This window comes from Notolabrus celidotus, chromosome 24, assembly GCF_009762535.1.
Source record: "Notolabrus celidotus isolate fNotCel1 chromosome 24, fNotCel1.pri, whole genome shotgun sequence".
NCBI classification, from domain to species: Eukaryota; Metazoa; Chordata; class Actinopteri; order Labriformes; family Labridae; genus Notolabrus; species Notolabrus celidotus.
This window is the reverse complement of record NC_048295.1, coordinates 3,742,685-3,765,355: the sequence shown is the minus strand read 5'-3', so window position 1 is coordinate 3,765,355 and position 22,671 is coordinate 3,742,685. Positions and strand designations below refer to the sequence as shown.

The following is a 22,671-nucleotide window of genomic DNA, read 5'->3' as shown; positions in this document are numbered from 1 at the left end:
ACTCCTTACTGTGCCTTTAATAAGGATGGATATTTAAGCTCAGGGGTCTAGCAGTAAGATCTCACCTGTTATTTTACCCATCTCTATTTTGTCCAAGCAGAGTCATTTCCTCTACATACGCATGAAGGACTGTTACATGTCCACCTGTTACTTTAGCATAACCTCATGGCATTAAGACAAGCTCAGCGGCTTGTTTTAATGCACCTGTGTTTGGTTCTACTGTTTCTGAATGTCACTCCAGAGGTCTGAACCCCCTGTGTGGTTTTTACTGTACATGACATGACGCTGGTGTGTTAACCAGCGACAACACAAGTGTGACAGTCACTCTCCAGTGTAGCTTCACTTGTGTGAGAAACGTTCTATCATTGCTGATCATTTCCTTGTTTTGAGGTCATCGTTTTTTTTTTTTACCAAAAGCAAACCTTGTGTTTTATTATTTTTTTTGTTTTTCACGTCGTTTTCCATTCCCCTAGGCTCAGTTGAGTAACCCCCAGCTCAGTAGCCTTCAGGGTAAAAGTAAAATGCTCCCTCTTATTGAGGAGGCATGGAGTCTACCAATCCCAGCTGAGCTAACCTCCAGGCAGGGAGGCCTGAGCAGTGCACCACAGCAGGTGAGACACCAGATAGATACACCTCCCGCCTCCCTCCTCCCCCCTCCCCTCCCCCTTTTTTTTGACTGAGTGCACACTCAGACACACAAACACGGTGATACACACCTGCAGGCCGACACATACGCATGCACTGACTGATGGGTAACACTTGAGCTTAACTCCACCTGTGTGTAGATTCCTTTGAAAGTGTAACACACCACCCCCTCACATTGGAGGCCTTCACTCTTTTATTAAATCATGCATCCCCCTCTTTTTGAATCACTCTTGACGTCACGGCTCTTTAAAGCATCAAACGAGGAGGGGTCCAGCCAAGTGTTACCCACTCCTGCACTCCCTCTCTTTCTCCACAGCACAGTCGTCCCTCGGCTTCACCATCATGCTCCCTTAATAACAACAAAAAGTCAACAAAGCACTTGTGCAGGTTTTTTTTTTTGTTTGTTAATTCTCTCCCTTTCAATTTAATCCTGATTTTAATCTAATGTGGTATTCAGGATTACACCCCTCCCACACACACACACTGACAGGCCTGGATTGTTATTAAAACTGTCAGATGATGTTATGTAAAGGATCCCTGCAGAGGTTGACCTTTTGGTTGTAAGGTGAGGACAGTGCTCTCTTCAGGGCCACCAGACTCCATTGACAAAAACAGCCATTTAAGTACCCGGCTACGGTTTGCACCTCATTGTTTACCAACAGTTTTAGCCACAGTGTTTTGATGCTAACTGAAGCAAATGTGCCGAAACTCTTTACCCCGGATTGATTTGACATGGCGTGTGATCAGTTTTGAGCAATCAGAATCAAGCATCTAGCATACCCGGCAAATCATCAAGAGAGCCAGGTAATAACCTCTGATAACACACAAGCTGCTGTTTAGAGCTTGGTTGTTATTGTGCACGTTTGGTGATTTAAATGATGAGTTCAGCTCTGACATAATTTTCATATATCACAAAATACCTCCAGAACTTCTGAATCTAAGCTCGAGTAAGGAAGCGAGGCGCATCCCCTGCAGAGTTAAATCTCTGTTTTTGTCAATTGACCTCCACATGAATCCCGCCTCACCTCAAACAATAATAATCCAGGCTTGTCAGCGTCACACCAGCACTCACAGGGTTAATTTGGCAATCCAGTTTTAGGTGGCAAACTTGTTGAACCTGCACCCTGCCTCTGTTTGCTCTTAATCTGCTTTGAGTGGTCGCCCTTTATGAAGAGATTAAAGTGCTTTAATTCTGAAACATCAAGTGTTTATAATCCTCACACTCATTCAGTCTTTTTGGGCTTTTGACCCGAGGTCGTGCTGCCGTGGAGAGCGTACACCCAGGCTTCCCATTGGCTCTGTCCGTCCCCCCTTCCCTTCCCCTCCTCTTCAGTAGTTGACCTTAGATGTCCTGCAGCTGCTTGCAGGAGCACCAGCAACGCCCCCTAGTGTTTCATTACCACCTCACTCATTCATGCCCATCAGACGGTAGATGCAGTAGCTCTGTGTGTGAGTGTGTGTTTGTGTGTGTATATATGCGTGTGTGTGTGTGTGGGGACTCTGTTGTGTTGTTGCCTTACAGCCTTTAAATGTGTGAACCTTGTAGCTTAGATCGTCTCTTGTGGTGAATGAGGAAGGTGTGGATGGATCACACAACTCTTTTTAGAATGATGAAATTTAACAGAAAGTAATCAGATTAGAGTTTATTTATTTATCCCTCTTTTTGTTTAGTTAATGGTGCATTTGTTTTTCAAAGCAGCATATAGAAACATAAATAAACAAACATTAAAGGGGTGTTACGGTTTTAAAAAGGGATGCAATGGATCACAGATGTTTAGCAACAATCTCACACACTTGAACATTTATTTAACTCTTTCAATACATTTATATTTATTTATCTAGTAAAACATTTATCCATCTAATTATTTATCTATCTATTTTATTTGTTTAGCTAGTTATTCATTTATATATTTATCTTTTTATTCATTTGCCTGTTTATTTATTTTCTTTTCAATTTATTCAATTTATAAATCTAAATAATAATAAAGTTATTTTTCTATTTATGTATCTATTATTCATTTTAATCATTAATCTAGTTATTTATTTATCTAGTTATCTATTTTTTAATCTTTTTATTCATTTCTCTTTTTATTTATTTTATTAATTTACTTATCTTGTTATATTTCTATTTATTTATTTATGTATTTTTTATTTATTCATCTTTCTTATTTGTTTAACTATGTATTTGTTATTTATTAATTTATTTATCTAGTTATCTTTTGTTCCACCTTGATATTTATATTTTTAAAATGTATTTATTCAATTATCTGCACACATATAACATTGCATAAGATCTGATTGTAACATAAATAAGCAGGGTGTGTCAGGAGAGGTCACAAAGCTATGTGAAAGATATGAAAGATGTTGCATCCTGTTTGTGATCCGTTGCATCCCTGCTTCTAATTGTGGATTAAATGAATTTCAATTAGCTTCAAATCTCAATCATGAAAATCAAACACAGACCTGATCCTTCTCTCTGTCCTCCCCGTCTATTTGAGCCTCTCTCTGCGGTGTTCTGAATCGAATCGTGACCCTAAAATAAATCAAGCCTCCAACGTTTAATCTGATTCAATCTATAAACCTGTGACACCCCTTTGAATCAGTGATCAACACAGCTCATAGGCCGATCTGAGGCAGGTAGGTCGAGGCTCTGCGTGGACCTGGTCTGTCAGAGCTGCAGGTGGACTGATCTCTAACAGCAGAGCGTCCCCTGAGGCCGTCGCTGCCCTATGAAGTAACACACCGGAGACGCAGGAATGTTTTGCTCTACATGTCTTTCTTGTTTGTTCCAGCACTCTGTTACAGTATTTGCTCTCCGTTTTTCTCTCTTCCTTGTTCTCCATCCCTCGCTTTGCTTCGCCCTTTACCTTCTTTATTTCCTTCTACCTTTTCAAACGATCACATTTACTCCCTCCTCACCGCTCGTTGACGATTTTTAATTTCCTTCCATTCACGTATCTGTTCTGTTTCCTCCTCACGTTTCTTTTGCTGCCCTTTGCCTGCTGCTCCCGCCACCCCTCCCACCTTCCTTCCCTCCTTCCCTCCAGGCTTGCAAGCCCAATCACAGCGCAGACGGCGGGGGCTCGGGTCAGTCTCTGCCCCCTCACGTGGGCTCGCTGGGCTCACCAGAGGACCAGTCCTGCCCGGCTAAAAGGAGGAGAGCCTCTAGTCCTGGAAAGGTAGATCCTGACACATACATCTCTATCTGCTCTGCATTTGTCACACCCGTACCTAACGTGTTGTGTGTTCTCAGGCGGATTCCTGGAGCTCTAACCCGCCACAGCAGCCAGTCCCCAGCTGGTACCTCTCCCCGCAGAAACTACAGGTTGGTAAAATCTCTCACCTCACATTTCGTCTGTGCTTCAGACGCCAGATTTGATGCAAACTCAGCGTCATTTCCGTCTGTAGGTGCTGGAACAGTTGCGGAGTAACCGGGCCAACCTGAAGCCCCCACAGCTTCAGATGCTGGGGCAGCTTGAGGCTCAGCTCGCCATGATGCAGCAGCGAGAGCACCAGGTACAAACATCCACTGAGCAGGCGTGCTTCCAAAAGTCTTAACTCGAGATCAGCGTTACTGCCAGCGCAAAATCATGAAGCTAGCTCTCAGTGTTGATCGTTTACAAGCTTCTTAATCAGCTGAATCGTCTGCAGAGGTCTCCAGAAGCTCAGAATTCTGCACATGCATGTCCAGAAATCAGCGTCCCTTGAGAAGAGGGAGTGGCTAGCTTAGATTGCATCCCTTTATCTGCAAGGTTTCCTCACAGGTAGCGCCATTTATTTAGAGTGCACGACATGCTTTCTGCAGGTTGAACATGTAACTTGTGTGAGCAAACAAAAGAACGAGTACTCAAAGTTTTTTGAGTCCAATCTGCATCAGGAGAGCCCTGTGTCATATTACAGATCCTTAAACGTGTGTGTGTTGCAGCTGCGAGTGAACAAACCTCACCCAGTCTGAGTAAACACCCACAGGTATTTACGCTCACTGTAGTATTCGAATCTGATCCGTGCTTGTCCTCGAGGCGTGCGAGCGCTGCGGTTTGGCGCGTGCTACGACACAAGCAAGAGCAGGCGAGGACGTCTTTGAGGAGCTCACTCATCAGGTTCTCTGATGACATAGTTTTATGTTATCTTAAGTGCTTCAAAGATCTGATTTGAAATGTTGTGCACGTCCAGAAACAACAACCACAAATCAAATGATTCATATGAAGTCGTGAAGACGAGGCCGGCTGAAACAGGTTCTTCTTTGTGAGACAGAAAACTGGAGACGTTTCCAGAACTATGTGCATTTAGAAAAATACTTCAGACCAGAGCAGAGCTGCGTTAATCGTTAATCTGCGTAGGAACACCCAGTCCATTCAGGTGTTTTGGTTTGTTGTTGCAGAGTGTCTTTAAATGCATCGTATCTTTGTGTGCACAGCTTTATTTGACCTTATTTAACACCTCACATGTAGTATGGGCATGACTTCTCAGAGCGATCTGGAGATTTAAAGCGTTAACTATCAAAGGAGAGTAAATAGAAATGACCTTGTCTGACACTTTCTCACAGGAGCAGCCTTCTAGTTTTGGTTGCAGCTCAAAACGCTGCAGATTAATCTTTGTTGGAGACGTACGAATGTTGAAGAGAAGAAACAAACATCTCTTAACATGTAAAAAGGTGTGTAATGTCATCTTCTCTCTTTCAGATGAGACAGAACTCCTCAGGAGGTCAGCTTCGCCCCTCTCTCCCCAACGGCCCCACCACCAACTCCCTCCCCTCCCCCAACCCCAGCCTCCACCCCGCTCGCCCCCACCTGGGACTCCACCGGCCCCTGTGCCCGCCTCAGCCGCTGGCCAACGGCCCGGTGGGGCCACACGGACACTCAGACCCCGCCCTCCTCCCCGCGGGCAGTAACAGTAGTAATAATCAGTCGGGGCCCCCGGCCACAGGACCCAACGGAGACGTGCCTTACCTGCAACCTGCCGGCAGCGGCGACCCAGCACTGCTACCTCACACCTGCACAAGCACGCAAACACAGGACGCCGCGCCGCGCCAGGCCCTGCACCTAAACTCCTCTCAGGTCAGACACACACACACAAACATACACACTCACTGATGTCTTCTAAATTGAATTTACAGAAAGTCCCTCAGGCTGCGTTCAGTTACTCACTAAGAAGGAGATAATTCACATTTATCCCACTGACCCAGTTGGCTCAGTTTAAAAACTGTCAGAAGCTTCGAACAGACGCAACGAGAGGTTTGAGGAGAGACGTCAAGTCCCTCCCAGGAGACGCTGCGAAGTAAAGAACGCAGGAAGTCAGAAGAACGACATGAAAGTCCACACATGAGAGCAGAACCCAGATTACAACTGTCTTTGTTTGTTACTCTGAGTCATGTGATCATCATGTTTATACGCAGCAGGCTCAGACTCACTTGAAGCGGTCTTTGTCTCTGCATCAGAGTTCTGTTCGTTCATTGATGATGTCATTTCTTGAACGAGGTGTGTAACGGTTCTTCTCTCTCCCTCAGGGGCTTCAGAAGGGGTCTGCTCCACATGCTGTGAGCTCCAGTAGTGACGGGACCCCCTCTCACCCCCAGACCCCCAACTCCAGCGCCCCCATGCTCCCCAACAATCAGGTTGGACATTCCACGAACGCCCCCTCGCCGCGGCAGCAGCAGGCCCACAACCACCTCCCCTCCCCTCCCTCCCTTCCCCCCTCTACCTCAGGTGGAGCAGCACCCGGTGCGTCCGCTACCAAAGATAGCAACACAGCCGCTGCCATCGCTGCGGCGAGCATGACTCTCGGGAACGGAGGCTCCGAGGGAAAGACGCCGTCGCCGCTCGCGCCGCCGCTGCCCTTAGTTGACGGCAAAGTGGCGCAGACGGACGGTTTAGCCAATCACGTGCACTCAGAGGACGGTGGCAAGGCGGCAGAGGGCGGCGAGAAGGCGAGCCTTAGCGCAGACAATCCGAGACTATCTGCCCTGCTGGCAGGGGGGAAGAAACCCGAGGAGGTGGAGGGGCCATCAGAGGCGGGCGCAGCGTCCGCCTCGTCAGAGCCCCACAAGAAGGTCAATAACATCCACCCGGCCGTCCTGCCCTCCACCCCCCATGCGCAGGGCAGTTCTGCTGCCTCCTCGCCCATCTCCGCCATGTCCACCGCCACGCCCTCGCCCAAATCCTCAGAACACACGCAGACCGGCTCCCACAGCCCGCCCACCACCACAACCACCACCGCCAACACCACAACCAACAGCACCAACAGCACCACCATCACCACGTCGACGGCGCCCGCGGTGAATGGGAACGGCAAAGGAGGAATCTCCGAGGACTCTCAGAGCCCGCTGAAGGCCGAGCCGCCCGCCGTCACCAGTCTGAAAGCTACGCCGCCGCACGGACACAGCTCCTCCTCTTCCTCATCCTCATCTTCGATATCCATCTACCCCAGCTCCACAGACGTGCTGAAGGCCTGCAGGTGAGACTCAGAGACCACGTGATAGTGGATAATTGAAAAGCCTTCTACGCTCCTTAATGATCGTCTTTTTGAACATACAAAAGTTTGGTCTCCTCCCCTGTCATGTTAACTGATAATTCATGTTTTCATCACTTCACTCAACACATAATGAATCCATGAAAACGTTAAAAAGCTCTCAGACTGTTAAAATGTTGCAGAGCAGACTTGGGTCTCTTGATCTGTTTCCTTTGAAGATGTCTCCCCCTGGTGGATGTTCAGAGTAACTGCAGCAGCAGAAGCTCACAATTATGTAACTGTAAACAACACCGAAGGCGACTGGGCGGCCGTGTTGCCATGCAGACATTATTCAGGCTCAGATCCATCACACGAGGAGTGGGATGATGCAGCTCGTGTATATATGTTTATTCTTTCCCTCGTGTGTACAGGAACCTCGGGAGGAACGGTCTCTCCAACAGCAGCATCCTCCTCGACAAGTGCCCCCCGCCCCGGCTCCCCCCTCCTCCCTCACCAGTCCTGCCCAAAGACAAGCTCAACCCCCCCACACCCAGCATCTACGTGAGTATCCACCTCACAGTGTAAACCTTTATAAGGTCACCTTGCTGCCTTCTAACTTGCTGTCCTCTCTCTGTGATCCAGCTGGAGAACAAGAGGGATGCTTTCTTCCCTCCTCTGCACCAGTTCTGCACAAACCCCTCCAACCCGGTCACCGTCATCCGAGGCCTGGCTGGAGCTCTCAAACTGGGTAAAGCTTCTTCTGTCCTGTGTGCTGTCTCCCTCGGTGCATCACTCAGATGTGTAATCATGACTCTACTGTGTCTCCTCCTGCAGACTTGGGTCTCTTCTCCACAAAGACGTTGGTGGAAGCGAACCCGGAGCACCTCGTGGAGGTCTGGACTCAGCTCTCGCAGCCCGCTGATGAGAACTGGGACCCGAGCGGGGTGAAGAAAATGTGGCGGTGCGAGAGCGCCCGCGCCCACACCACCATCGCCAAATACGCCCAGTATCAGGCTGCATCGTTCCAGGAGTCGCTGCGGGTCAGTGCGTGGCTTCACACAGCTCTGACGTTTAAAGAGAAGTTCTCGAGGCTGACTTTGTGTTTTTGTTTCAGGAGGAAAACGAGAAGAAGGCGCTGAAGGAGCCGTCAGACGCAGAGCCAGCATCTGCAGAGAGGTAGCTGCATTGTTCTTCTTCATAACTTACTTAGTTTGATTGTTTTGGGACAATTAGAAACCTCCAGACTCTGAGGTTTCACTTCATCAGTCTCAGTTTTGGGGTTTTGGGAGTCACCGCCCACATGATTCCCCCTCAGACACGGCCATTCCTGCTACATCCCCCTGTCTTTAACTCTCTGTGTGCTGATCCTTTCTTCTCTTCTGTTTCAGCGCCGCACGCAAGAGAAGAGGACCCTTAAAGCACATCAAGTTTGGAACCAACATCGATGTGTCGGATGAGAGAAAGTGAGTCCTCTTGTCTGATTGTGTGTGAATTAGAGCTGGGCGATATTGCAAAAGATGTTCTCACGCTAAATATTAAAATTGTATTTTATCTAAATTTAAAGTCAGAGTTTTGCTCCTGGTTCAGCTCTCTTAACGACCTCACGTCTCGTCCTCCAGGTGGAAGCAGCAGCTGCAGGAGCTCAGTAAACTCCCCGCCTTCGCTCGCGTCGTATCCGCCGGGAACCTTCTGAGCCATGTGGGTCACACCATCCTGGGTATGAACACGGTGCAGCTCTACATGAAGGTCCCCGGCAGCAGGATACCAGGTCAGGACTCACTCTCTCTCTTTGCGTCTGATTGGTTATTGGTTCATGTGTTAATGAGATTATGCGTCTTCTTTCAGGTCACCAGGAACACAACAACTTCTGCGCCGTCAACATCAACATCGGACCCGGAGACTGCGAGTGGTTCGCCGTACCCGAGCCGTACTGGGGAGTGATGAGCAACTTCTGTGAAAAGTAAGAAACCCCGCACGAGAGGTCAAAGGTCAGAGTGTGTGGATCAGAATATAAATAGGCACACTGACGTTTACTCTGCTATCTCCTTCACCTTCAGGAACAACATCAACTTCCTGATGGGCTCGTGGTGGCCCAACCTGGAGGACCTGTACGAGGCCGACGTGCCCGTGTATCGGTTCATCCAGAGACCGGGCGACTTGGTGTGGCTCAACACGGGCACGGTGCACTGGGTGCAGGCCATCGGCTGGTGCAACAACATCGCCTGGAACGTTGGACCTCTTACCGGTACGGTTCTAACGTCACATGGACACGTTTCATCATCTTTAATGTTCCTTATCCACTCAGATATGGTGCCACTTTTTTTCCCACCATGCATTTTATATTGCAAATTCTGCAGGTTTAATTCAACCAAGGGGATTAAAAAGCATTTTATTTCATCTGAAAATCAACTTTTTGATTTATACTGGAGAGGGGAAAGGCGTTTAGAAACAAACAACAAGGCATCGAATGGGATAAACTGTGATATGTCAAATAAAAATATATGATATAAAAATAAAGGAGGTGTTTTGGATGGACTATAAAATAACTGGAGCTTATCCTGTCTTGATGTTGGGTCTATGTTAATAACAGAACATTTGCCACTTTGCCGTCAGACAGCACATAAAATAAATGCACTACTCTCAGATGTGACACATGCACGTTGTTCCGCCTGCAGAGCACTGATCAACGTAAAGTTTGTGGTAGCTTTGGCCCTGTTGATGACCCAATTTCTGCTTCCATAGCTTAAAAACTCTGTACTGTCCCTTTAAAGCCTCAAACAGACAGTTTCTCACTCAGTCTGTAGTTGGCCCAAAGTAAGAAACTCCACAAAGTTAAAAATTCACAACCTGTCACGGAGGATCCTGGCTGATAGGATGACCTTTCCTTGTTTGGTACGAAGCCTCTTTTAGCTGATTGCTGACCTTTTTAACAGAAAACTGAGCTGATTACGGCGCCAGCTCCTTTCCTGATGGCGTAAATAAACCTCCATGCAAACACCATAAGTCTCCTTCTTCATCCTGTAATGTTAACTCTGTTTCTCCTCCTCCTCCTCCTCCTCCTCCTCAGCCCATCAGTACAAGCTCGCCGTGGAGCGCTACGAGTGGAACAAGCTCCAGAGCGTCAAATCGATGGTCCCCATGGTGCACCTCTCCTGGAACATGGCTCGCAACATCAAAGTGTCCGACCACAAGCTGTTTGAGATGATCAAGTGAGTCACGAGTCCTTCACTGTCAACACTCCTCCGCGAACGCAGCAGCTGTGTTCCTTTTATTTGTGTCTGACGCGCTTGCGTTCGCTGTCGCAGGTACTGCTTGCTGCGGACCTTGAAGCAGTGCCAGTGGGTGAAGGAGGCCTTAGCGTCAGCCGGGAAGGAGACGGTGCTGCGGCCGAGGACGAGGGACGAGCCGGCTCACTACTGCACCATCTGTGAGGTCAGTACACACACACCGGGAACGTTTCGGCGTCAGGGGTGTGAATTTTAACACTTTCACATTTCTGGGTGAGCAGATCACACTTCGTTTTTTCTTTCTGGTGTATATAAAAAAATATGGACGTTTGATTCCTGCTCACATTCAGAGCCATGCTTCCACTCTGCATGTTTCTCAGACTCTCTCATTGCACACTCCTGATCATTCGCTTGATTCAGGGCGAGCTAAAGGCCGGCTCCGGTTTTGTTTGAGCTAATTAGCGGAAGTGCAAATGGCTGCGTTTGAATGCAGAGCTTTTACGTGGGCTGTTCAGCAGCAATGTGTCCATATCTCATTAAACGTCTGCTGTCATTGTGCCTCAGTAATTGTCCCATTATTCTCCGTCTGCAGGATGAGTCTCTGCGTGACATCATCAGTTTAACTCAGACGCATAAAGAGGGTTACAAAACAAAACAAGGGATGTGTGTTTCACTGCTCCTCATGCATGTGTGTGTGTGTGTTCAACAGGTGGAGGTGTTCAACCTGCTCTTCGTGCGTCGTGAGCTCCTCTCGAAGAAGCAGTACGTTGTCCACTGTCAGGACTGTGCCAGGAAAGGGAGCGCCACGCTGGACGACTTTGTGGTACTGGAGCAGCACAGGATGGAGGACCTGATGCAGGTCTACGACCAGTTCACATTAGTAAGTTCTCGCACCTGGAGGGAGGCGGATTTGTTCCCTCTCTGAAAATGAATTTACAGGAAAAGTTATATCGTGTTTTGTTGGAAGCTTTGCGATGGTATTAGAATAAAAAAAAACATCACAGTCCAAAGAAGAAGGAAACTCATAATGATGAATGCCTAAGATGAACCTGTTTTTTACAATGTCTTATTGGGTGTGTCTTCTGTCTCCCCAGGCTCCTCCTCTTCACTCATCTTCATCTTGACATTAGGCGTCACCTCTTCTTCTTCTTCTGCTGTGGAGCCATGAAAGCCCATTTTACAGGAACTTGTATTAAGATTTTAAACAAAGAACAAACAAACATAAACATACGCGGACCATTTCTGATATTCAGGAAAGCCAAGGCCGTCCTCCAAACCAACCAACCAACCAACTCCCCCCCCGCATCCCATCATCCCTCTCACCACATGGCCGGAGGCTGTGGCGGCCGAGTGTGTCTGTCTATGCAACCTGTTTTGAAGTGCTGGAACTTCGCCCTTCCAGAGGGGGGCGCCAGAGAGCTCGCTAACAGGACTTTTTTTTCTCTCTCTCTCTCTCTCTCTCTCTTCTCCCTCCCCTCCCAGCCCCCTCTTGTGACAATGGTTCCGCCCTGTTTTAATGGAGGACTTAATCAAAAACGGTTGGGAACAAGGGGGACGAGGGGGATTCTTAAAGCGTGATGAAATTGTTTTGTAGATACTTGTTAACTGTCACAACTGGCAACACCACCCGTAAAAGACTACTGACTTGACAACCTTTCCCTCTCTCTTCCTCCCTCTTCTTCTTTTATTCTGGTAACAGGATGAAATGTTGACTTTGTTTTCTAGAAATTCCCCCCTTGACTTTTCTTCTTCTGTTCATCCTTCCAAGGAGCACTAGCCTAACTGGTCTTTTTCTATGGTAGATAGTAATTTTAAGACTCTTTCGACAGCAAAATCTCCAAAAAAATTTGTAATGTGAAGAGTTTAGGTGATTTCTTTTCCTTATTCTTCTTCTTTTTATTATTATTTTTTTTTTTACAGCTTTTACGTTTTATCTTTGTCTCGTTCTTTTCATGACGTTTTCGTTTCTTAGGTAAAAAAAGGAAAAAATTAGGAAAAAAAACTTACTAGCCAAGTCACAAAGAGAATGGGTTGCACATAGACTTATGGAATAAAAAGTTTAATTTGTGATTTTTTTTTTTGTTTGTTTGTTTGTTTTGTTGTTTCTAATCTTGATGTAAATTTACACTATTTATAAATACATATTTATTGCTTGAAAATATTTGTTGATGGAATGCTGTTATTTTTTCCAGAGTACCTGCCATTAAATTTGAAGGAGTTTTGTCATTTTAACACGACTCCTCTTACATTTTCTATATATAAATAAAATTGCTTAGCAAGCATTGTACAGAAACGGACATTTAAAATTGTTTTATTGTTTGAAGAATGTTTTATGATGAGTCAATAAACACAAAGTTGTCAAATTAACATGCTTTCTGGTTCTTTGAACACACCACAACACTTCCATATATTCATTTTACAGTAATTCACAGTAAGCACCTGAAATGACACAGAAATGCTTTAATTATATAAATGTGTGTATGAGTAGAGGCCTGAAACCCAGCAGACAATGTAGCTGTAGACTGACACACACAGAATCCTACACTGTATGCCAGGTCCAGGACTTACCCAGGTCTTTCTTCAAGATCTAAAAAGTCCTACTGTCACCCAAACTACCCATGTAGTCCTAGCATAACTGTCCTGAAGGCTTTTATTTACAGTGTTTATGTGCATTTGAGACATTTCTGTCACATGTAACATCAACAATAACTTCACTTTAATGTTAAAAAAGTATAATATGTACATTAAGTAATTTAATTTGTGCTTATGTAGCCATAAAGTCAGTTTTATACCCTTCTGTGTACTGAAAAACATGGCCGCCAGCAGAGACCCAGTAGCCAGATGTAGCTGCTGCCAGCCCCACAGGATCTACACTGACTACTGAGCAACTGCAGACCTCCCTCTGCTCCGTTTTGAGCCAAAATGGCCGCCACCAACTGCCGCGATTCAGCGAGAAGAGAGGACGAGGACGAGGAAACGACGTCACGAAGAGGGGAAATAACACACTAGTAATGACACAGGTGAGGAAGTAAATACTGTGATATAACTTCAACATGAAACGCTTTAAAGGTAAACGGAGGAGACAATGTTTGAAAATACAGAACAGGTTGTTTTTCCACTTGCACCTTAAATGTTCTCAAACAAATCTGCAACATCATAAGCTGTTTGCTAGCTCTGCTTGTAAACATATTAAAACCCCTTTTCTCACACCCAAAAGATAAACACCAGATTTGTCCTCTTTTTTTATTCTCTTATTTGAACCTTTTAAACCCAAAAAAGAAAGGTTAAGCTGCCTACAAACTAAAAGAATAGCCACTTTCAACAAACATTACTTAACTTTATGGTAATTTTAAGCCAAACACCTTGGAAAAAACATGATAAAGATGCTAAAGTTTCAAACAATTTGAGTGTTATTCAAGTTAGCTAGGCTTATTTGGCTTCATTCACACTGCTAACATGTTAAATACATTTTAAAAAAGGAGCTATAAAGGGTTAGCATTAGCTGTGCTAGCTTCAGCTATATTGTGAGCATGCTATCACACCAAACTGAGGTGAACAGTTGGTAATGTTTTCACTTTTTTACAATATTAAACGTTTTAAAAGTGGTGAAAATGATAGATTTTAAACACTTTATATGTATTTTGTTGTAGAGTTACTGTGTAGCATCTGCTGCTAACATGCTAAAAGCACACTGCTAGCAGAAAAGTACATTTTAGCTATGCTGTTTGTGTTTTCATGTAACATTAAGTTAATTGTTGTTTGTTCAGAGCTGTATTTAAAATAATATTTATATTAAGCGTAGCTATAGTGTCTTATTTGTGTTAATTGGTAAATGTATGTTTAACTGTGATGCTAAACACTAGCTTTAGCACTTTCACAGGGAGAATGTTAGCACGTTAATGTTAAATTCTGCACATAAAAGCTCCTTGCAGAAGTTTTTAGCCTTTACATTTGAGGAATAAGTGTTCTATCTTTTTGTTCCCAGCAGAGACACATCGGAGGACTTGGAGGTATCTTGAGAGGTCTTGAGCTGTACATATTCTAACAGTAAGTCAATAAAAAGAGCATTTAAAGGTGGAGGTGCATGTGGCAATTTAGCTAAACTGTTGTTTCTATTCAGTCCTTCTGCTCCAACGCTGAAATCGACATGGCCGTCCCAGCTTGACTGACGCCGCGTCCATCCTGACTGCCACAGATGGATAGAGGAGGACTGTTATCGTCTTCTCTGGAGGGTCCATCTGCTGCTTGAAGTCTGACAGGAGCCCTGGAACGAGAAACATGTAACGGTAAGATTAACTTCATATTCATGTACACATAAGAAGTTTGCGAAATTGCAAACAAGACGACAAGATGGGTGAGTTTACCGCCATGGGAAATGAAGAGCCGAACATTTAATATTCAATATTTGAAAACAATAACAAGAGCTGACTCTCTGGTGTCATAAAGAAGTGCTTGTGTTGTTGGGTTTTTTTTTTGGCTGCTGCTGTTGAGCGTTATCTTCTCGTTGACTCCCGTACCTACACGTCGTACTTTGTTCCAGTGGGCTGAAAACTCGTGTTTCTAGGAAATGAGATGCCTGTTTTAGCACAGGAAGTCTACATCAGTTAAGAAGATGAAGACTTTTTTTGTTGGATGTCAGAGACAACAAAGGCAGGAAACTTAAGTTTTGTGATATTGTGACAATAGTGACATGTTAAAAAAGAGGGCGCAGGGGATGCAGGTGGTGGCAATATCACACAATACTGTTATACTGAATACCCAAGAAAAACTGTTCTGTCTTTAGTTATATGATGATGTTTACATTTGGACTACACTGGTCTATTTTATTGAGCAGTATTGCACTTAAAGGTGTGCTGTTATACTGAATATCGGCACGACTCCAAAGGTGCATTATGCAAAAAGGCAAATAGCTTCCTCTTTGTTCTTTTTTTATGTTCTTTTTAACAATAATGATCAAGTTTGGACTTTTATTTTTACTCTTGTTCACAGCGGTCCAGTTAATTGCAATATTACACTCAAATCAGTGCTGTTATACTGAATATCGGCACGGCTATTGCGTTATTTTAAAACAGTGAGCTGTTTCTCACTCCAGCGTCATGAAAACTAACTAAAAGTGCAAGTTCTTCTTAAGCTCTCCTCTCCCCGTACGCTCCACCTATATCCTCTGTGCAATCTGGCAATGATCCAGCAGCGAGGTATGTGAACTCTGCTTGCACTGCACCACAAACCACCCCCCTTGACAAATCCAGAGCCCTTAACAATGTCTCCCTGTGTCGCACTGGGGGGAAAAAGGAGAAAAGAGCGAGAGAGAAGGAGTTAAACTAGCAGTGTGATCACTGCCCTCCTTCCCCCCTCCTCCTTCCTCACCCCTCTCCTTCCTTCCTGTTCCCCCCATCTCTGCCCGGCCTCGGTGGTGTTTCCGCCTCTGTGAGAAACAGACAGGTGGCCCTGACTGCTAATTTTACTCGTCCTGACTGTCTGCCTGCGTTTCCCACCGCTATGTATAGACGCCTGCAATAAACCAAGTAGGTCAGTGTGTGAGACACAAACACACAAGTGCAGACGCACACACTGACACACACACACATCATGCCCTGACCTCTGAAAATGTCTGACTCGTCCATTCATCTAATCCCGCCTCTGTTGTAAATGATCCTCCCTGATTTGCTGTCAGTTTCAGCCAATGGGAGAGCTTCCTGCTGCCCATTCATAAAACCAGTGTCATTGATAACTCTGTAGGAAGGCTAAACTCACCTTTATGTTAATTTAAGACAACTACATTTATAAATAGGATAAGATTAGGTCAAATATGTCATATGAAGGGTATATGTGCTCATTTCTGTCCCACAAAATATTCCTTTTTGAGACGTTTTAATCTGAGACAGCGTTTCATTCATTAAACAAGCTCTTTAGTTATTTTACAATACAACAACCAAGATTTCATCACTGGTTCTGTGTCTTTTGATACTTAAAACTAGAACCAGCTGTATTAAAATGTGGAAAAACGTCTTTGTTCAAGTCAGAATCGGTGAATACACAGATAAGAAATATTTTATTCAGTGAGAGAAATGCACTTGTTTTATTTTTAATCTAGATTAGATTCAGGTTACCTGTACCTTCCTTGAAACCAGGGGCGTGTCCAAGCTTTTTTGACTGGGATGGCCCACCTCAGGGATCGACTTTTGCAATATTTATTTACCCTTTCTATCTTAATTTATCACATATACTTAATTAACTTACAAACTTTATCTTCCTGTCTTAATAATCTTTTAAAGTAACAAAACCCTGAGGGCGACATATGAACCGTCCATGCTAACATTAATTTAGGACTCAAATAAAAGATGTTTGCTAAAGTTGTAATTTAAAGTACCAACAAAAGGAAAGGTGCAACATTAAGATTCAAAGAAAACTACTAGCAGTCTGTTAGAAGTACAGACCCACATTAGAGACACAACAGAAAACCTCTCTGTGGGTTTTATACCAGTATACTGGTTGCATCTCACTTTTTAGACGACCAAAAAGGTATTCGTAGTGCGTCTTGTACGACTAATTTTACGGTAGCTTATTTGAACACAAGTCCCGCCTCCAACGAAGCAAACAGTCAATCATAGTGTGAGATTTTAGAGTGTCACAAAGGATGGCTAATCAGATTTCAAGGGACCATACATTAAGCCCAACACATTCCTGTGTGTTTAATAAGTAATGAGCTGAAGGCCACTCAGGATCTCGTCTCTTCTTGTTCCTTAGACTATCACTCTCTTGCTTCCTCTCAAAGGTGCTCACACTCTCGCTCCTTGAATCCACACCAGTGTTGTCTCTCTCTCTCTCTCCCCCCTGCGTGTAATTAGTGCCCCTGCTAACTTTCTGACCTGTTTCAGTGTTGAGTTACACGTTTATATTTAGAAGTGTGTGACTGTGTCAAAGTGGCTCACTCACACGAGGCCTAATGTGTGATATCCAGAGCGCAGACCTTTAGCACTCATTCACACACACTGAATGGATCCTTTTATAGAAAGTGGGTAAAATGTCCCAATTGAACAAACCGCTGATTAACTTATTTATAGTCATTCATCATAATCTTGCTGTTCCCTGTGTTCTGATGGAAGGCCGAACAAAGGCCTTGGATATTAAACACAGAAAAAGACATTACAGCTTCACATAAGCGCCTTCTGCTGGATGGAATAGAGGGGGTGCGCCCCATGTTGTGTTGATACGATGAGGCTTCGGTGATCCACGTACGCATGTGGAAGGACAGGGAGCCCCAAGAACTACCAAATACAACTCATTGGTCCTGATAACAGCCGCTTCCAGAATGGCTTCTTTCATAAGTGCATAACAACCAGCTCTCAAAGGGCATTCTGGTGATTGTAGGAGAAGAAAAGGTCAGGTTGAAACCCTTTTGAGTCAGAATAGCTCCTCAGAGTCGATGATAACTCTTAGATTGGCTGTAAATTATATAAATAATGATGATGAAGATGTTTTGTTCTCTGAGGGATCAGAAATAAGAGGCTTGTTCTTTTTGTGCGTTAAAGAAAATGAGTTCTTTTATGAAACCCGCCCAGCAGAGTGGTCTGATATGAGGCATGTTGTGAATAAGCCATCCAAGATAACAAAAAAAAAAGAGAGGTGCTACCCATTGCTATGGCAACGGGGGGTAATTAGCACAGAGTGCTGCTCAGAGAAAAGGAGAGAGTGAGAGGCAGCGTGATTTCTGTATGTGTGGGATGTTGGCCTGCTTTCAAGAGATGAGCAGAATGATGGGAGGAAGAGGGGGAGATGAGGTAAGAGCTGCCTCAGTGCAGGTTTCAGGTGTCGTTACAGAGACAATAACTTCCTTCGTGCTGACTCCATTTTCAGGATTGAATATGATTAAGATTTTTTTTTTTTTTCAGGGGGGACAGATTTGCTCTGATTTTTCCTCGCTGCATGTTTAAACAAGGGCTGAGTGAAAATCTGGGTTCAGCTGTTGATCTGGCTCACGCTGCTCCAGTCCCCCGTGTCCTACGGATGTCTGTCCATCTGTTGGTCATGTGAGTTTCACTGATTTGATTTCTGATGATGGCTGGGTTCCAGAGACTTTAACTTATGTAACGTCAGAGTTTAATAAGGTCAGTTGGCTTTTTTTTTTTAAGATTTAATGCAAGAAGGCCGCAGCTTGGGACTGGACACGGTGAAGAAAGTGATCATGTGAGTGTAAACTGGTTGGATATAAGGGGGCGGAAGTCTGTAACTCTTCATGACAATTCAAGGAAAGAGTTTCTACTTTGTCGAAACTTCATTGGATGATGTATGACGTGAAAAAGTCACATTTATTCTAGTATCAAGAGAGGGAAAGAGCGTATCAAGGCTGTACACGTGTAAAGTTCTGCTGTAACGTTTGGCATCTTAATATGGACTCTAATGGGGATTGACTCACTTATGGAATCACCCTCTAGTGGACGCTCAAGGAACTGCAGTTTAGCATCAGGTTAATTTTTCAACCCTGGAGAATGCTGCTTGACCAGAACACGGTACTAAGCCTTGAACAGACTTGTGAAGAGTTTTCCTAGTGGCCACTCATGGTACTGCAACGGGGAAACAAAGGACATATTGATCTGCAAACTTAGCCAAATGTGCTTTTTTTTTTTGCACTTTTTCACCTCAGAGGTTTAGTATTTTAAAAGTTTTTGGACAGCAATCAAATGTAAAACTTATTCATTTATCTTATTTATGCAGAAGTTCATTCTTTCCTTCACCTTTCTAAAAGTAGTTTCGACTCAGCCTGTGCTTTATTTTGCTTCATATAAATCAATTCCTACTAATTTGTTAAGTAGCCTCAGCATCAAGCTTCTAGCTGCCTCCAAACTGAAGGTTATTGGTTCGGTCTGTTGCTGAAGGCCCCCTAAACTGACCTCTAAAAGCCCTCCATGATCCGCCCCCTCGTACAGCTGCTCTGTCCCCCTGCATCCGTCAACAACAAAAAAATGTAATCCAACAACAATCCCTACAATGCTCAGTACATTTTCATACTCGCACACTCTCCAAACACCCACACATGCAGTTGGCACACAATTTGCTGCCGTTCTTCAAGCATCAAGCGGCCCCTCAATCACTCTCTCCTCCACAACAGCTAATGGCAGCCAGGAGCCCACGGGCGCGTATATGCTAAGAACAATTATGCAGATGTGCACTAAAACCACTTTGGTGGTATAATCCAACAATCAGTCCATTACAGTAATTGTCATTAGCGAGTGGGCGATTACAGCTTCGACAGAGACGCTGAAGAACAGGCAGAGCTCAGCTGGTTTTATGCAAATGTGGCAAGCCCCATTTAATATGTCAGATGTAATGTGGCTGTATTTCTGAAGCTAACGGCAAACTGGAGAGCGTGTGGGGCCACCTGAGGGGTTTACAGACAGGTGCTGCTGACGGCATAAAGAGCCTGACAGACATTTTGAAGCGAGTTCAGATTTTTAGGCACTACAGACCCAGTTCCAAGGAGGAGGAGGGATCAGAGAGCAGTTTCTCTTTTCACTGACGGACGGTGGTGTGAACGTCAGGAGACCAGGAAGACCTTTCATTTATCAAAGCTCTTTGTAATTATTCTCTACAGCTCACCGTAACTAAATCGTCCACCTCTACCACATCTGTGGACACTTAACGAATAAATCTGAACCAATCAGAGGATAAAACTTCCCCTAATGGATGCACTTTGATTGGGTTGGAACATAGACGATGCAAAACATGGACGTAGTTTCTGTGAAGTCACCCAACGATGGTGGCCGCCATATTGGTAAAACTGACTCTTTTAGGGACCGCTTTAAGTGGACACGCCTGTCCAGTTTTTCTTTTATGTCTGGTCTTGTCTAGTCCAACTGTTCCTGTCCAGTTTTTCTTTTATGTACGGTCTTGTCTAGTCCACCTAGTCTTGTCCTGTGTGTCGCATTCTGTTTTGCAGCTGCAGGCTGAAGCAATAGACCCATAAAAGTATCTTTAAACAGGTCAGCTTTGAACATTTTGTGCCTTAAGTCAAGGTTTGGTTTGTAAATGAGAGAGGGAGTGTGTTTCATTTGTTTATTGCAGGGTCAAAACTACATATTTCACACATGGAGAGAGTCAACCCCTTAAAAAAACACAAGAGTATGCCCCTTACTTACCCAAATGATCTTCATATAGTCCCTTTAATTTAATCAAATTGACTGAAAGGGCAAAAGATGAACCAAAGGTGAAGTTTTAAGAGTATCAAACGCGGTTATAAAGTGTGTCTGGACACACTTCACGTTTTTCTTCCTCTGTGGGGTTACAGCACTATAACTGTTGGTACTTGTAGTTTTTCTGCGCTATCTGAGAGTCAAACTTTCAAAGCGCTGAGGTCAAACTGACCACTTTGTCCAGTCGTAAGGCATCAGCCGGCAGCTTGTGGCCGTCATGTGAGGAGGCAGCATGTCAGCAGCTCCAATAATGTGGTTAACTTAAAGAGGAAGGCGAGGAATGTATCCTAAACTCAACCCTCCTTCTCCCCCCCTTCAGTCATGGGTTCTCCGCTGGGTAATGGCATACCAAAAACACAAGAATTTCCCCCTCTCTCCTCTCCAGGCTGGGGCTACCCCCCCCTTTTCTCTACAGCGTGAAGCTGGATGCAGTTCACCAGGGACAAACCAGAAGTGTGAGAGTTTATTGCATCCAAAATAAAAGCATATGATGAATATATTTACTGGTGCATTCAAAATATTTGATTGATTTCTTTGAAATCTCAACATATTTTCCTCATTATCTCAGAACAACAGAGCTTGTTTTCTCGTAATAACTGCTGGTGAAGCTTTTACAAGTTCTGTGTTTTTCTAACTCATCAGATATGGTAGTGCAAGTTTAAAGATAAATACATTGGAACGTGCTCTTTATCTTTGGAAAAACCAAGCAGCAACCTCTGTTGTTGAAGAACAAAGTCAATGCTTGAGTGCTAAAGCTGCAGTTCCTCCAGTGTCCACTTGAGGCTGGCTGTAACGCCAAAGAATCTCCATTGACACCCATGTTGAAACTGCCATCTTTACCCAACCAAGATTAAGAAAACAAGCTCATTATTTTAGAAGATGTTAAAGTTATTAGTTTTTAAAAGAAGGCATAATGAGGGGTGGCTTGACTCCACCTCTTTGCCTCATGCTAGGTCGACAGAAAGTTAGGTGGAGCCAGCTTTTCCAATATGGCGACAGGCTTCAAAACTCCTTCCCACACGAAGGATAAACCAAATTGTTGTGTGCACCATTTCTTCATGATGGTTTCTTCAATCCTTTTTTGTCTTAGGAAGAAGTGTGTTAGGATTTGTACGTTTTTAGGACTGTACATAAGAAATCTTGAGTTTTTTATCAACCTCAGCTTTATGGAGAAGAGGTGAGGTTAACTATAAATTCCAAAAATCAAACCATTTAATTTAGCATCATATGACACACTAACTGCAGGAAATAAAGTGCCAATGTGATGGTAAATGAACAAGTGTGGGAGGAATAGTAAAAGTATTTCCTTTGTTTGCGTCACTATTGCAAGTCTGTCTACTTTTATTGTGGAAGGTCTGATCGGAAGTGTGAGTTTCAGCGCCGTGGACTTGCCTCTGGTGGCAGCGGTTCAGAGAGCGGCTTTGAGAGCGGTTCCCAAACTGCTCCTAATGTGAAAAATACAGAGAAAACGCCGGGCGCATTCCTGAGACCCAGAGACATCCATGCCCGAGCGTGACAGACACACGGAGCTGTGTGTGTGTGAGTGTGTGTGTGTGTGTGTGTGTGCGCGCAAGCCGTGCGTCTCTGCGGGGGTGGAGAGAGCTTGGAGACCACACACTTTGCGCATTGCCCCCCCTTCGCATTCACGGGACCCAGCAGCACACTTTGCCCCTTAAAAGTCGCAAAAACATTAAAGTTGTGATAAAGAACACGCGTGAAGCTGCTCTGTGCGCGGTAGATGTTTCAAGAAAAGCGAGTTTGGTGCGTGAAAATCTGTTGAAGGAAGCGGAGGAGCTGAAGTGTGCTCCCTGGATGAGCCCCGCATGGCCAAAGAGAGCTTAAATCAGAGGATGAGGAGGGTTTTGGTTAACATGAGCGATTTCTATCGACACTATTGTGAGGTTAAAACTAAAATACCGGATTGTTATGACGGTTTTCTGAGCGCCGCGTTGCGCAATCTGCACCGAGAGGCTCCGATCGGCGGAATGTTGAAGAAAAACTCTCTTAAACTTCCTTTTTCTAGCACGAGCTGCTACAACAACGACAAGGGAAAGTTGTTCTCTCTCTCTCCGGGGAGATAAAGCGCCGTATGAAGAGTGTCTCCACTTACCGTGGCTGCGTCTTGCTGGCCGCATGTCCCCATGAGAGCGCTGATCTGTGCT

General features: G+C 44.7%; 2 protein-coding genes and 1 long non-coding RNA gene across 7 annotated transcripts in view; 2 read left to right on the top strand and 1 right to left on the bottom strand.

The window, feature by feature from the left end:
• The window catches only part of LOC117807984 (histone demethylase UTY-like), a 25,560-nt gene extending 12,874 nt beyond the window's left edge, over positions 1-12,686 (top strand). Inside the window, exons 13-30 of one of the 4 annotated variants that reach the window (XM_034677334.1) lie at positions 474-611; positions 3,693-3,824; positions 3,899-3,970; positions 4,054-4,161; positions 5,328-5,702; positions 6,152-7,098; positions 7,524-7,653; positions 7,735-7,840; positions 7,927-8,132; positions 8,207-8,268; positions 8,481-8,555; positions 8,712-8,860; positions 8,938-9,052; positions 9,150-9,337; positions 10,160-10,301; positions 10,398-10,524; positions 11,029-11,199; positions 11,414-12,686. In XM_034677334.1, the coding sequence (XP_034533225.1) occupies positions 474-611; positions 3,693-3,824; positions 3,899-3,970; positions 4,054-4,161; positions 5,328-5,702; positions 6,152-7,098; positions 7,524-7,653; positions 7,735-7,840; positions 7,927-8,132; positions 8,207-8,268; positions 8,481-8,555; positions 8,712-8,860; positions 8,938-9,052; positions 9,150-9,337; positions 10,160-10,301; positions 10,398-10,524; positions 11,029-11,199; positions 11,414-11,443 (3,273 nt within the window). In that variant the 3' untranslated portion in view covers positions 11,444-12,686. The remainder of the gene's footprint in view (positions 1-473; positions 612-3,692; positions 3,825-3,898; positions 3,971-4,053; positions 4,162-5,327; positions 5,703-6,151; positions 7,099-7,523; positions 7,654-7,734; positions 7,841-7,926; positions 8,133-8,206; positions 8,269-8,480; positions 8,556-8,711; positions 8,861-8,937; positions 9,053-9,149; positions 9,338-10,159; positions 10,302-10,397; positions 10,525-11,028; positions 11,200-11,413) is intronic. The other 3 variants (XM_034677336.1, XM_034677335.1, XM_034677337.1) reach the window with 3 other exon arrangements.
• LOC117808012 lies at positions 12,615-22,671 on the bottom strand. The gene is made up of 2 exons (XR_004630100.1): positions 22,620-22,671; positions 12,615-14,583 (listed from the first exon to the last, which is right to left on the bottom strand). It is a non-coding gene; the product is annotated as an uncharacterized LOC117808012 (long non-coding RNA).
• Positions 13,179-22,671, top strand: part of LOC117807992 (sodium- and chloride-dependent GABA transporter 2-like) — a 201,279-nt gene continuing 191,786 nt past the window's right edge. Inside the window, exons 1-3 of one of the 2 annotated variants that reach the window (XM_034677364.1) lie at positions 13,179-13,339; positions 14,305-14,366; positions 14,440-14,605. The gene's annotated coding sequence lies outside the window, so the exon portion shown is untranslated. The remainder of the gene's footprint in view (positions 13,340-14,304; positions 14,367-14,439; positions 14,606-22,671) is intronic. The other variant, XM_034677367.1, reaches the window with a different exon arrangement.